General features: G+C 46.9%; 1 protein-coding gene across 1 annotated transcript in view; it reads right to left on the bottom strand.

Moving 5' to 3' along the window:
• SPAG1 (sperm associated antigen 1) overlaps positions 1-15,861 on the bottom strand; it is a 155,479-nt gene that overhangs the window by 35,536 nt on the left and 104,082 nt on the right. The window contains exon 14 of the mRNA XM_075353074.1: positions 2,641-2,786. Coding sequence (XP_075209189.1) covers positions 2,641-2,786 — 146 coding nt within the window. The remainder of the gene's footprint in view (positions 1-2,640; positions 2,787-15,861) is intronic.

The raw sequence follows: 15,861 nt of genomic DNA on the forward strand, positions 1-15,861 counted from the left end.
AGCGATACGTCTGGTGTACACGCATCTAAAAAACTAATACAGTCATATGAAAAAGTTTGGGCACCCCTATTAATGTTAACCTTTTTTATTTATAACAATTTGTGTTTTTGCAACAGCTATTTCAGTTTCATATATCTAATAACCGATGGACTGAGTAATATTTCTGGATTGAAATGAGGTTTATTGTACTAACAGAAAATGTGCAATCCGCATTGAAACAAAATTTGATCGGTGCAAAAGTATGGGCACCTCAACATAAAAGTGACATTAATATTTTGTAGATCCGCCTTTTGCAAAAATCACAGCCTCTAGTCACTTCCTGTAGCTTTTAATGAGTTCCTGGATCCTGGATGAAGGTATATTTGACCATTCCTGTTTACAAAATAATTCCAGTTCAGTTAAGGTTGATGGTCGCCGAGCATGGACCGCACGTTTCAAATCATCCCACAGATTTTCAATGATATTGAGGTCTGGGGACTGGGATGGCCATTCCAGAACATTGTAATTGTTCCTCTGCATGAATGCCTGAGTACATTTGGAGCGGTGTTTTGGATCATTGTCTTGCTGAAATATCCATCCCCTGCGTCACTGATTCTTGCACATTATTGTCAAGAATCTGCTGATACTGAGTTGAATCCATGCGACCCTCAACTTTAACAAGATTCCCGGTGCCGGAATTGGCCACACAGCCCCAAAGCAAGATGGAACCTCCACCAAATTTTACTGTGGGTAGCAAGTGCTTTTCTTGGAAGGCCGTGTTTCTTTGTATCCATGCATAACGCCTTTTTGTATGACCAAACAACTCAATCTTTGTTTCATCAGTCCACAGGACCTTCTTCCAAAATGTAACTGGCTTGTCCATATGTGCTTTTGCATACCTCAGGCGACTCTGTTTGTGGCATGCTTGCAGAAACGGCTTCTTTCGCATCACTCTCCCATACAGCTTCTCCTTGTGCAACGTGCGCTGTATTGTTGACTGATGCACATTGACACCATCTGCAGCAAGATGATGCTGCAGGTCTTTGGAGGTGGTCTGTGGATTGTCCTTGACTGTTCTCACCATTCTTCTTCTCTGCCTTTCTGATATTTTTCTTGGCCTGCCACTTCTGAGCTTAACAAGAACTGTACCTGTGTTCTTCCATTTCATTACTATGTTTCTCACACTGGAAACTGACAGTTTAAATCTCTCAGATTTTTTGTATCCTTCCCCTGAACAACTATGTTGAATAATCTTTGTTTTAAGATCATTTGAGAGTTGTTTTGAGGAGCCCATGATGCCACTCTTCATAGGAGATTCAAATAGGAGAACTACTTGCAAGTGGCCACCTTAAATACCTTTTCTCATGATTGGATACACCTGCCTATGAAGTTCAAGCTCAATGAGGTTACAAAACCAATTTAGTGCTTTAGTAAGTCAGTAAAAAGTAGTTAGGAGTGTTCAAATCAAGAAATTGAATTGAATTGAATTGAATTGCCCATACTTTTGCACTTGTCAAATTTTGTTTAAATGCGGATTGCACATTTTCTGTTAGTACAAGAAACATCATTTCAATCCAGAAATATTACTCAGTCCATCAGTTATTAGATATATGAAACTGAAATAGCTGTTGCAAAAACCCAAATTGTTATAAAGAAAAAAGGTTAACATTAATAGGGGTGCCCAAACTTTTTCATATGACTGTAAATGTTCTATATAAAAGGAATCTGTCACCAGGTTCTTGCCACCTAATCTGATAGCTGCATAACGTAGGGGCAGAGATCCTGATTCCAGCAGTGTGTTACTTACTGAGCTGCTTAGTGTAGCTTTGATAAAATCATTGTTTAATCAGCAGTAGATTATCATTACAGGATTACTTGGTGTGCTGCAGGTAGTCTAGCATGACCTCCAGTTATACAGAGCCCATTCATGAGCTCTGTATAACTGATAGGTCTGCAGTAGAGGAAAAATGTTTTTATCAAAATGACAGGAAACAGCCCAGTAAGTGACACATCGCTGGAATCAGGGGCTCTGGCTCTACATCATGCTGCTCTCAGATGGGAGAGCAAAAACCTGGTGACAGATTCACCTTACAGGGAATCTGTCACCAGATTTTTGCCATGTAATCTGAGAGCAGCATAATGTAAAGACCCTGATTCCAGCAATGTCACTTACTGGGCTGTTTGCTATAGTTTTGATAATCTACTGCTGATATAACATTAATGTCATCACTAGAGGACTAGTAAACCTGCGGCCAGGTAGTCGTCCTTATTTCTGTGCTCTATAGAACCTCGCCCCCACCACTGGTTGGCAGCTCTCAGCCTATGCACAGTGTACACAGAAAGCTGCCAATCAGTGATGGGGGTGGGGTTATACAGAGCTCTTGAATATGGAGGACTACCTGGCAGCAGGTTTACTAGTCCTCTAGTGATAAAATCACTGTTTTATCGGCAGAAGATTATGAACATTATAGCAACCAGCCCACTAAGTGACACATCGCTGGAATCAGGGTCCCTGTTTTTATATCATATTACTATCATAAAAAACAAAAATTGGTAATAGAATTGCTTTAAAATGAAATAAGAACATGACGACTATGATGATAAAGCTAATAACAGCCTCTAGAAAACACAGTATGGTGTTGTATCAGCGTGGCGGCATACCTGTATCCCTTTCTGAGCGGGCATTAGCTGCGGCGGCCATGGTCTTTTCCTGATGCTGTATCTGGGTGGACACAGGCACTGATGGGATTGGGGGAAGTTTCTCTCTCCAGTTTGGTCCATCCAGATCGATTAATGTTTTTGTAATTCTGTTTGTGCACAGAGAAGACAATCAATATAGGGTGACAGATGCCTCCATTCCAACATGGAAATTTGGGGCGCATCATGCAGCACTGCACAAAATCATATATAGAATTTCCAAAAAAGACCTTTAAATCACAGGAAACTCCCCCCTTTGTGCTGAGCCAATGACAAGAGGAATAAATGATCAGTTTATTGTGATCATGAGGTACTACACATTCAGCTTTCTCGAATGTGGTGCATCTGATGCAATGTAGGAATTTACTGAGTATTCACAGAATACAGGCTGCCAGCAACTGCTGATGGGCTCTGTAGGGCAGAAGCCGGAAACCTGAAATTCTCCAAAGTTCTGCATAGTATTTTTCAGGCTTCCTATAAAGGGATTAGTGATACATATTACTAGAGATGAGCGTGTCGTCGCACCCTCATCAAGTGCAAGCCTTATCTTATTTATCTAGGTAAAGCTTGATAATAATATAATAATAATCGTTAAATTAAATCCACAGCGCTTTACATACATCAGTAACACTGTGCCCATTGGGGCTCACAATCTATATTCCTATCTTTGTAGTGTGGGAAGAAACCGGAGAACATGAAGGAAACCCACACAAACACAGGGAGAACATACAAACTCCTTGCAGATGTTGTCCTTGGTGGGATGAGAACCCAGGACCCCAGAACTGGAAGACTGCAGTGCTAACCACTGAGCCACCATGCAGTGCTAACCACTGAGCAACCGTGCCGCCCGTGCTTGATGTGTATTATGCATCTTTTACAACTATTTGTTACACTTTGGGTTTCATTTTAGCATTTTGTTCCTTTTTGGTCTAGTTTTTGGCGTGTTTTTTATTTCTTTCTCATTCTTCTTTCGGTTTGAGCCTTATTTAAAGGGAACCAACCGGCAGGATTTTGCTATATGAAGTAAAGGCAGTGCCACACAGGCATTAAGATGCTGAATCCAGGCATACCTGTTGTAGAAAGATCGGATAGTTGGTTGCTGAAATATCTTTAAAGGGAACCTGTCACCAGATGTTTATAATACTCACCTAACGGTCGGTGCAGAGCAGACTGGTCGGATGGGCGTCTCCGTTCTTCAAGTCCGCACCTCCTCTTTCGGCCATCTTTGTCCTCTTCTTTGGAAGCCTGGGTGCATGGCGCGTTCTATGTCATACACACTCGCCGACATTGAGGTCCCGCGCAGGCGCACTACAATACTTTGATCTGCCCTACTCAGGGCAGAAAAAAGTGAGCCTGCGCAGGACCTCAATGTTGGCTAGTGTAGATGGCGTAGAACGCGTCATCCACACTAACTTCAGAAGGAGAACAAAGATGGCCAAAAGAGGAGGTGTGGGATCCGGAGAACAGACACGCCCATCCGACCAGTCTGCTCTGCACCGACTGTTAGGTGAGTATTATAAACATCCAGTGACAGGTTCCCTTTAGTCAAAGCTACAGAAATGCACTGCACTTTGATTGGCATATGTATAGGGGTCGGGCCATTGTGCTCAAGTCCTCTGTGTAAATTCCTCCTCCGGCGTCCTCTGGCATGCCCCCTTTTCTTTATTTAAATATCATGCTGCCATTGCTGCTGTTGGCAGTGCGTGCACATTGTCCGCGTATGCTCGTTCCACGATCTCCAGCGCCATTTTATTGAAGAAACTATGGAAAAAAACTAGAAGCGACAGGGGCACGTGCGCAGATATGAAAAAAAAAATCTGTGCATGCGCTGATGCTTCTCAGAGTCTTCTCCACCGTGTATTCAGTAAAATGGCACCGGAGATTGCGGTACGCGCATACGCGGACTCCGGCTCCACTTTAATGAACACATCATTACTTTGGTAATGCGCATGTGCCGCCAACAGCAGCAATGGCAGCGTGGCGCGATATTTAAATAAAGAAAAGGGGGCAAGCCATAGAGGATGCAGGAGGAGGAATATATACCGAGGACCTGACCCACAAAGGCTCGCCCCACTGCACCTGTCAATCAAAGTACATTGCATTTTTACAACTTTGATTACAGATATTTCTGCAACCAAGCATCCGATCTTTCTACAACAGGTACGCCTGGATTCAACATCTTACTGCCTGTATGGCCCTGCCTTTACTTTATATAGCAAAATCCTGGTGGTGGTTTCCCTTTAAAGTCTATTTTATTTGTGTTTGTTTTTACATTCATTATCATGGACAGGGTTCGGGGGTTTTAGATGTTTTTGAATGTTTTTAAAAAGTAGCAACATTTATTTTTTTTTACGTTCAGCATTGTGGGCAGGGTTTGGGGTTATCCGCTGTTTTTAGCTAATTCATCGATTCCTTAATTTTTTTAAAAAAAAAAAAGGTGGTTCAAATTTTGCAAAAATATAATCCAGTACCCTCCTGGAGTGATTTTATGTATGTTAGATATATTGTGGCACAGTTTTTGAAGAATTTGGTGCAAAAAATAAACTAATAACACGAGGCAAAAAAAAGAAAGTACCATTCAAACACACTATAAAAGTGTAGTAAATAAAAGTTAAGACCATGTGAAATGCCGCCCTTTCATTTTCCCCCAGACTAATTTAGTACATTTATGTACAATATTTATAGGAATAGTTTCCAAAAATATCACAGGCAAAAATGTATTTTCTACGGAAAAAAAAAAAGCAAGAATGGCGGCATTGTGACGAGAATAAGACGATAAACCGCAGCAGAGAGAACTATTAATATGGGGGATCTCCTCGCAGCTGGCAGGAATATAGTTACCGCCTGTGCAGTCTGGATCCTTCTCCACATGTAGCACATGGACACACGATTTAAAAAGTTATTCACACGCCCGTCCTATTCATGCCGATGGTCCGCAAAGAAAACGCAGACATGCCCTACTCTGGTCTGTTTTACGGATGGAACGGACGCCTCAAATGAATGGGTCCATGAAGACAAACATTACACAGATGGGATTTTTCACGGACCGAGTACAAGAAGACATTTAGATTTTTGCAGTAGAGAAAAAGCCATGATACCAGTATAGTAAAGACTGATACATAGGAGCACCCACTGATAACAAGAATGGAGAACGGAGAGGTGTGCTGTCATTATTGGGCTACGTTCTCATGTCAATACTTTCGGCCCGAGAGCTACCTGTGATAGGTGCATCCAAAGAATTGGATCCGTAAGGAGGCACCGTACAGCCTCCAATTTATATAGATACATTGCAATTCATTAACATAGGAAATGTTCTCGTAAAAAAACCTGATGTTATACGGATGATTTGGGTTCTCGGAGGAGTGTAAAGTCTTAGGCGCCGCTCACATCAGAGGTATTTTGCCGCAGGGCCAAATCCATTGCAGATGCGCTCCAGCTCAATTCACCTCCTATGGAATCGAGGCAATATGCGGTCACATCGGACACGCATGACGGACGCAACCGCATGTGACCGCTTCCCGCCGTGACTGCATTGGAAATGAACCGATCCGAAACGTATCTGCAACAGATCCAGCCCTGCAGCAAAATACCGCTGATGTGAGCGGTGCTTTACATCGATTAAAAGCTACACGAAAGGAAAAATATAACCTTATAAATGACATATGTGTGATATCTTTGCAGATTATTATCCCTGAAGTGTTCAAGGTTGGTAACCTGAGGTTTCCTTTTTAATTGGACAAAAAACCAAGGCAGCCAAAACTTTTATGGACAATATGGAATAAATAATAAAGATATAAGTAACACATCTGTAGCTTATTATACTGATATGAACCCATTAATAGAGGTGTTGCGCCTGTCTCGGATCCGGGGCCGGGCCTTGCTCCCTTCCTGCCTCTCCACTTTAGGTTCCACAAATTGCCTGATGAACTCCACTGACATGATCACCCGAGGCCTTTTAAAGGGAGTCTCCCTGCACCCCCCAAAGTGAATAGTAAACTGCTTAAACCTTTAAAAAGGGGACTTTGCCCCTATAAAAATCATACCAGGGATATACATTTTAACAATGTATTTAATGTTGGATTTAATGTGTAAATGAGGAAGGATCGGTACACCCTCTGCGTGGCGTATAGCTTGGTGCACTGTTCTTAACTGACGGCCCTTGCTTGGTAAGAGTAAGTGTTATCTAAAATCAATCCCCATTTCTGTGACATTGAAGGGGTCCAGTGGTGTGCTGACAGTATCAGTACAATCACGTACACAATGTGGCTCTGGCAATGCTATGACACCTGTCTGCGGGCACAGCTCGATACACCCAGAAGAGTTGTGAGAGAACGGCTTCAGGGAGGAGGTGAGGGTGCTGAAGACGTGATGTACGGCTGCTGGTTGTAGTATGTAAATCGTAGAACATAACGATAAATCAAGCCAAAGGCCACGCCAAGGGTGCAATTAAGTGACCTCATTCGCATATTAAATATAAACAGATTTTTCTGAATATGTAAAATGAAAATTGTCACGTGTATAGGGAAAGGCTCAGAGCTAGCTCTCACCTTACTATCTAGACCATAAACTTTAAACGTATTTTTTCCATTAGGCACTCATGGGGTTAATACGCTTTCTGTTGCAGGAGCAGACTGGCTCAGCTGGCAGCAGTTAATCAATTGCCAACCGAGATTTAAGCCCTCTGCTTCCTGGACTTGTTGCTGGTTATTCTATTCAGTTAGGAGCTAGCCAGGAAGCAGAGAGGACGTCTTGTTCACTACTGCTGTTGTTTGTGTTAAGTTGTTCTCCTACCTCCTTTTCTTTTTACCCCTACCCGTACACCTTTTGTTATCCCCTGGTAGAGGTCTTTTGGTGTGTATGTTTTTGTTACCCCCATCAGTTGTTCTGTGTTGGTGAGTTGTTGGACTCCATCCAGGTCAATCACCTGGGTGGTGGGGGCATAGTGAGTAGGGCCTGGACAGGTGACAGGGCCACTTTGGAGGCTTGACCCTGACTACCATTTAAGGTACCGTCACACTAAGCAACATCGCTAGCAACATCGCTGCTGAGGCACAACTTGCTAGCGATATTGCGGTGTGTGACATCCAGCAACAACCTGGCCCCTGCTGTGAGGTCGCTGGTTGTTGCTGAATGTCCTGGACCATTTTTTAGTTGGTGCTCTCCCGCTGTGAAGCACAGATCGCTGTGTGTGACAGCGACAGAGCAACAACTGAATGTGCAGTTAGCAGGGAGCCGGCTTCTGCGGACGCTGGTAACCAATGTAAATATCGGGTAACCAAGAAGCCCTTTCCTTGGTTACCCGATATTTACCTTCGTTACCAGCGTCCGCCGCTCTCTCGCTGTCAGTCCCTGCTCCCTGCACACGTTGCCAGAGTACACATCGGGTAATTAACCCGATGTGTACTCTGGCTAGGACGGGAGGGAGCCAGCGCTAAGCGGTGTGCACTGGTAACCAAGGTAAATATCGTGTTGGTTACCCGATATTTACCTTAGTTACCAAGCGCACCATCGCTTCCACGCGTCGCTGCTGGCTGGGGGCTGGTCATTGGTTGCTGGTGAGATCTGCCTGTCTGACAGCTCACCAGCAACCCGTGTGGCGACGCTCCAGTGATCCCTGCCAGGTCAGGTTGCTGGTGGGATCGCTGGAGCGTCGCTTAGTGTGACGGTACCTTAAGTCTACCATTGAGATAAGGGACAGCTCAGGGTCCCAAGTCGTAGGGTCAGCCAAGGAGCCCTCTACAATCCTATTTCCCGCCTGTTACAAAAATGTCAACATCTGGTATGATTTTTATAGGGTCAAAGTCCTAAATATAAATGTTTAAGCAGTTTAATATTTTAAAGCTGACACTTTTAATGAAATGGTACTAACCAGGGTCATCCAGCGGAATCAGCCATAAAGAACATATAAAACACCTGTTTATTAGATTGCATTAAAACCAATCAAAATTGGGGGAAAAAACCCCCAAAAACTAATAATTAGTTTTAAAATAGAAACCTAATAAATAAGTAAACTTTAGCACCACTTTAAATCCCCAGTTATATCCTGAAAGCTGATACTACCTAGCCGCAGAAGCTGGCATCCTAATAGATATAAAGAAAATTAATAATGTCATGAGGACCCTGGTGTGTGCGGATAGACAAAAACTGCAGAGGATACTAAAGATTCTCTTCAAAAAAAAGGATAATACAAGGTTACTTATGGTTTAAAATTCATGGCTTAACACGTTTCCACAATTTTTCTTCATCAGGAGGCCACATGCTTGATAGAGGAACAAATGAAAGTCCAACATGATGGACAATTCATCTGTTCCTCCATTAAGCATTTAGTCTCCTGATGAAGCAAAATTAGGGAAACGCGTTGCGGTATGAAGGATAAACAATAAGTAATTATGTATTATCTTTTTTTTGAATAGCATCTTTAGTATCCTCTGCAGTTTTTATCTATCCAACTCTGACACCCAGAGTATTCAGTGGCTTTGTGTTCAGTCGCCTTGTACTGTGGAGTTTGCTCCTCATTTCTCTTAGCTGCAATAAATTCAGCAATCTGTTTAGCCTGCTTTACACGTTACGATTAAGCATACGTTATCGTATGCGATCGTAACCGCCCCCATCGTATGTGCGGCACGTTCAGTTTGTTGAACGTGTCGCACAAATTATTATTTGCCGTCACACGTTCTTACCCTTCCATACGACCTCGATGTGGGCGGCGAACATCCACTTCCTGGAGTGGGAGGGACGTTCGGCGTCACATCGACGTCACGTGGCAACCGGCCAATAAAAGCGGAGGGGCGGAGATGAGTGGGACATAAACATCCCGCCCACCTCATTCCTTCCGCATTGCCGGCGGGAGCCGCGGGACGCAGGTAAGATCTGTTCATCATTTCCAGGGTGTCACACACTGCGATGTGTGCTGCCTCGGGAACAATGAACAACCTCACGTTCAATCTTTTGCAATTGAACGACGTGCATGCGATGAACGTTTTAACGTTCAATCGCACGTAGCTGTCACACGCTACAATATAACTTACGATGCCGGATGTGCGTCACTTATGACGTGACCCCGCCGACACATCGTAAGATATATTGTAGCGTGTAAAGCCTGCTTTTATTTTTACAATCTGCATTTACTTCCTGGCTCAGATGTAAAAGTAACCTTTTGTCTGCTGTAAGCATAATGAAATCATCTCTGGACTTGTTCACACTACAAACGCTTCTGCATCAGAATGTATAATTTTCATATTCATCTACACAAGTTTGCCTGTTCCCTACTATTGTCAGCGGTAATCCATTTGTTTGCTGATTAACGCTTCTTCTGCTGTAAGTATTACGAACATTTCTCTGAAGCTGTTCACACTACTAACACTGATGCAAGTCCTGAATTGACTATGCATCTTCAGTTCCTGTCTGCATTACTCCTGGCTCTGTATCTTCTGGTGTTCCTTGCTCCGCTTGTCTGCTTAGTGTCCTGGTCCTACCAGTTCCACGTGCCATCCACCATGCCATCACCTTCTGTCCATGTTGTCCACCCTTACCTGTGGCTTAAAGAATCCACCTCACTAGATGACACCATAACACTAACATTCAGTGTGATCTGTAAAATGATGATTACAGGTAAAATGATCTGCTCCAGTACCAGCCTCAGAAAAATCTACTGTTTTCACGGACACCTGAAAAGAGTCTCCAATTTTTATGGACTGTTCATATATCTTAGCGCTACCAGGAATCCCAGGAAGATATGACCGATCCACTGAAAAGATCAGTGTCGGTGTGACACCGGAGACCTCCACTGATGGGCAGAATGGGGGCTTCCACAATACTTACCGTACATTATTACATAGATCTCTTAGACCTGATGAGGCTGGTGTACTTCCTGTGAAATTCTAAGTCAAAATGGCTGAATAAAGAGAATTTTGTTTACTTACCGTAAATTCTTTTTCTTATAGTTCCGACATGGGAGACCCAAACCATGGGTGTATAGCTTCTGCCTCCGGAGGACACACAAAGTACTACACTAAAAGTGTAGCTCCTCCCTCCGAGCATATACACTCCCCGGATGACAAATCCAACCAGTTTAGTGCCAAAGCTGAAGGAGGACATCCACCCATAAGTAGAGATAGAGTAAAACCCGGAATAACCGGAACTTCTGTCTACAACAACAGCCGGTGAAAACACACGGAACAAGAAAGCTGCCAACAGGCAACAGGGAGGGTGCTGGGTCTCCCATGTCGGAACTATAAGAAAAAGAATTTACGGTAAGTAAACAAAATTCTCTTTTTCTTTATCGTTCCTTATGGGAGACCCAAACTATGGGACGTCTCAAAGCAGTCCATGGGTGGGAAATAAACAGAAACTGAGAAGTAGGCGAAACCTAACTTCACAAATGGGCGACAGCCGTCCGAAGGATGCGTCTGCCCAAGCTCGCATCTGCCGAAGCATGAGCATGCACTTGGTAGTGCTTCGAAAGGGTGTGCAGACTAGACCAAGTGGCAGCCTGACAGACCTGCTGAGCCGTAGCCCAAGAGGCACCGACAGCTCTGGTCGAGTGCGCCTTAATCCCTGGCGGGGGAGGCATCTGAGAACATAGGTAGGCATCGGATATGGCCGACCTAATCCAATGAGCTAGGGTCGGTTTAGAAGCCGAGAGACCCTTGCGCTGACCTGTGGTCAGCACAAAAAGAGAGGTGCACCGCCTAAAAAAAAACAGCGGTGCGTGACACATAGATCCGGAGCGTCCGCACCAAATCTAAAGCATGCAACGCTTTCTCAAAGCGATGCACAGGGGCCGAACAAAGGGAAGACAATGAAATGTCCTGGTTAAGGTGGAACGGAGACACCACCTTAGGGAGAAGGCCCGGAGTTGGATGGAGAACCACCTTGTCTTGGTGAAAAAAACCAAAAAGGGTGACTCCGAAGAGAGCACAGTCAAATAAGAGACTCTCCTGAGAGAAATTATGGCCACCAGAAAAACCACTTTCTGTGAAAGACTAAACAACGAAACCTCCCTAAGAGGCTCAAAGGGGGGTTTCTGTAAGGCCATGAGGACCAAAGAAAGGTCTCAGGGATCCAGAGACCGCCGGTAAGGCGGAATGATGTGAGATGCGCCCTGCATGAAGGTGCGCACCTGGGCCAGTCGGGCGATACGCCGCTGACAGAGCCGAGACCTGTCCCTTGAGGGAATGAGGGACAGACCTAGCTGCAGGCCGGACTGTAGAAAGGACAGGATGGTCGGCAAGGAAAAAACGGCCAAGGAGCATGGCCGGAAGAACGACACCAGGACAGGAAAATTCTCCAAGTCCTGAGGTAAAACCTGGCCGAGGAAGACTTCCGAGCCTTAGTGATAGTGAAGATGACCTCGGAAGGAATGCCTGAAGCCGTAAGGATTCAGGGCTCAAGAGCCACGCCGTCAATCTGAGAGCCGCAGAATTGTTGTGGAAAACGGACCCTCTGAGAGAACGTCTGGCCGGTCCGGGAGATGCCACAGCACCTCTACGGCCTGGCGCGATGAGTACGACCCGACGGCCCTCCATTTTGATCTTGCGCAGGACTCTGGGCAAGAGAGCTAGAGGGGGAAACACGTAGGCCAGACGGAACTGGGACCAATCTGGAACCGGCGCGTCCGCTGCCAAGGCCTGAGGATCGTGGGAGCGAGCCACGTAAACCGGGACCTTGTTGTTGTGCCGGGATGCCATTAGATCCACTCCCGGAGTGCCCTGCCTGCTAAATTGACCGGAACACTGCCGGATGCAGGGCTCACTCGCCGCTGTCCACGGTTTGACGGCTGAGATAATCTGCCTCCCAGTTCTCTGCGCCTGGGATGTGGACTGCGGATATGGTGGACTTGGAGTCCTCCGTCCACTGAAGGATATGTTGAACTTCCAACATTGCTAGGCGGCTGCGAGTCCTAGGACTACAGCCCTGATTTCCAGCACATTGATCGAGAGGGCTGATTCGGACGGAGTCCAAGTGCCCTGTGCTCGGTGGTGGAGAAACTCTGCTCCCCAGCCGGATAGACTGGCATCCGTGGTGAGAATCACCCATGACGGGGCCAGAAAGGAGCGTCCCTGGTACAGAGAGAGGGGCCGAAGCCACCACTTAAAGAGAGCTCCTGGTCTGTGGCGACAGAGCCACCAGCCTGTGCAAGGAAGAAGTCCCTTGTCCCAACAGTGGAAAATGTCCAGCTGCAGGGGACGCAGATGGAACTGGCAAGGGGAACCGCTTCTATTGACGCCACCATCTGACCCAGCACCTGCATGAGGTGCCTGATGGAATGACGGCGGAGCCTCAGCAGAGAGCGAACCGCCAGATGAAGAGACTGCTGTTTCACTAAGGGCAGCTTCACAAGTGCCAGCAGAGTCTCGAATTGCATCCCTATGTACGTAAGTTCCTGGGTCGGGGTCAGAGTGGACTTGCAAGCGTGGCGAGAGTGAGCGAGACACTCCGCTGACAGTCTGCACTGGATGAAGCCCTGACTAGAAGGGCGTCCAGGTAAGGAATCACTACCAACCCCTGGAGGAGCAGAACCGCAACTGGTGAATACACGAGGGGCCGTGGCTAACCCAAAGGGGAGAGCCACGAATTGGAAATGTTCCTCTCCGATTACAAAACGTAGCCAACGCTGGTGTGAAACTGCGAATGGCACATGCAGAGAGACATCTCTGATGTCGATGGATGCTAAGAAATCTCCTTGGGTCATTGACTGATCGCAGAGATTCCATGCAAAATTGCCGCACCTGAACATGCTTGTTGAGAAGCTTGAGATCCAGGTCGGAAAGCACCGTCCTTTTCGGGGACTAGGAAGAGATTTGAGTAGAAATCTCAGAACCGTTCCCAGTCGGGAACTGGTACAATTACTCCATTGGCCTGCAAGAATGCCACGGCCTGTGAGAAGGCGGCGGCCTTGGAGCAGGGGGGAGTTGTCAGAAAAAATCTGTTTGGCGGCTGAATAGAATTATATCCTGTAGCCGTGGGAGATGGTAACCCACACCCACTGATCGAAGACGTGTTGAAACCACACGTCGCCCAAGAGGGAGAGCCTGCCACCGACCAAGGACGTTACTGGCGCGGCCAGATAATCAAGAGGAGGCTGCCTTGGTGGCAGCAGCTCCTGCCGACTTAGGACGCGGCTTCATGCGCCAGTTGGTTTACGGACCTTGGCTGAGTTAGTGGACGAGGCCGAGGGCTTAGAGGACGACCAGTTAGAGGAAACGAAAGGAACGAAACCTCGACTGGTTCCTGCCCTGGAAAGTTTCCTGGGTTGTGGCATGGAAGTACTCTTCCTGCCAAAAGCTTCCTTAATAATTTCATCCAGTTGTTCACCGAATAGACTGGTCCCAGCAAAAGGGAGTCCAGCAAGGAACTTCTTAAGAAGCATCTGCCTTCCACTCTCGAAGCCACAGGAACCTGCGGATAGCGAGGGAAGTAGCCGAGGCCACCGCAGTGCGGTGACAGTCTCCAGCTATAGGATGAAAAGACTGAAGCCTGGAAGTTAAGGCAACCAATTCGGGCATAAAGGCCCTGGTGAGGGAATGCATCTCCTCCCGAGAAGCAGAGATGGCTTTGAGAGCCCGCACTGCTGCAAAAGATGGGGAGAACGAGGCCCCTGCCGCCTCATATATAGATTTGGCCAGAAGGACAACCTGGCGGACAGTGGGATCCTCAGAGAGGTGCCGTCAGCTACTGATACAACTGTCCGGGCTGAAAGTCTAGACACCGGAGGGTCCACCCTTGGTGAATGAGCCCACTCCTTGACCATCACTGGTGGAAGGGGGAAACAGTCATCAGAACCACGCTCTGGGAAGCGTCTGTCAGGACAGGCTCTGGGCTTGGTCACAGTGACCTGAATGCTGGAGTGGATAAGGAACACACTCCTTGTTCTCTTAGGCAAGGTATACTGATGCTTTTCTGCCAAAGAGGGGTGCTCCCCTGATACAGGCGGATTGAGGTCCAGTACAAATATAATGGACGCAATCAAATCATTAGCATCTGCGTCACTTTCGGACAGATCAATGGGGTACATGGAGAGCGTCCGAGCCCCCAGTAAGGCATCCTCCTTGTCCTGCGAGTCAGCTCGTGAACCAGAGCCGCGGGGCGAGGAGGGAAAGGGGACCCTGCGTCTCCATTTTAGGAGGACGGGCTCCCAGATGAAGAATCCTCTGTGAGCTTTGCTGAGCGAGCCGTAGCAGCAGAAGCGCCCTGAGAAGGGGGCTGATGCATGCTCAGCAGTGTCCGGGACAGCTGTCCCCTGGAGAGAGGGATTCTACCCCGGAGCCGGAGCAGCCGGAGGGACCACTGGGGATAAGCCTCCAGGCTGAGGCACCACTATGTCAGAGCAGGCATCACAATGTGGTTATGTGCTCGGTACAGACAGTACGAGTCAACATGCGGTGCATAATAAAAAACAGCCTTGCAGCCCTGCACTGATATGAGACATGCTGCAGAAGTGGGGGCTCTGTCCAGAAAGACCCCCAGCAGAGTATATAAACAGAGTATATAAGCAGCAGCACAACCAGAGGTTGTGGCTTGCCAGACCGTTTAACATAACATCTCTGCTCCAGATTCCCCAGAAGTGGGGGCTTTTCGGAAAAAAACCCCCAGCAGAGTATATAAACAGAGTGTATAAGCAGCTGCACAACCGGAGGTTGTGGCTTGCCAGACTGTTTAACATAGGGGCATCTCTGTGCCCTCCAGATCCCCCAGAACTGGGGGCTCTGTCCCAGGCCCCCATTTGTCACAATGTGTTTGCAGACATTGATCTCTGTGCCCTAGAACGCTGAGAAAATGGCGTCCGCAGCGAGGAGAGGGGGCGGGGCCTACTCTGAGAGCAGGACGGAGGGCAAATGAGGCATACAGGGGAGGGAATCTTTCCTCAGTGAGGAGTGTCCCTTCCCTGTGCTGAGCAGCCGGTGGGCGGAGCCACCCTGTCTCACTGCACTGACTGACATAGAATCGAAACTAGGCCTCAGGCGAAGCCGGGGCCTAGATTTAAACATGCGGCTAGCGTGCAGGCACCATCGGCGCGGTTCTCCAGTGAAAACTGGAGAACCGGCCGTAAATGTTAAAACATACATATAACACATTCTCCCCCACAAATAAAGTACAAGGGACCCCTAGAAAGACCACTTTCTGTGGTAATAACGTCTCAGTACTTAGCTTGAGACGCAGGTGCCAGGTCCCTGGGGGGTCATC

The sequence above is a fragment of the Anomaloglossus baeobatrachus genome, chromosome 6 (genome assembly GCF_048569485.1).
Source record: "Anomaloglossus baeobatrachus isolate aAnoBae1 chromosome 6, aAnoBae1.hap1, whole genome shotgun sequence".
NCBI classification, from domain to species: domain Eukaryota; kingdom Metazoa; phylum Chordata; class Amphibia; order Anura; family Aromobatidae; genus Anomaloglossus; species Anomaloglossus baeobatrachus.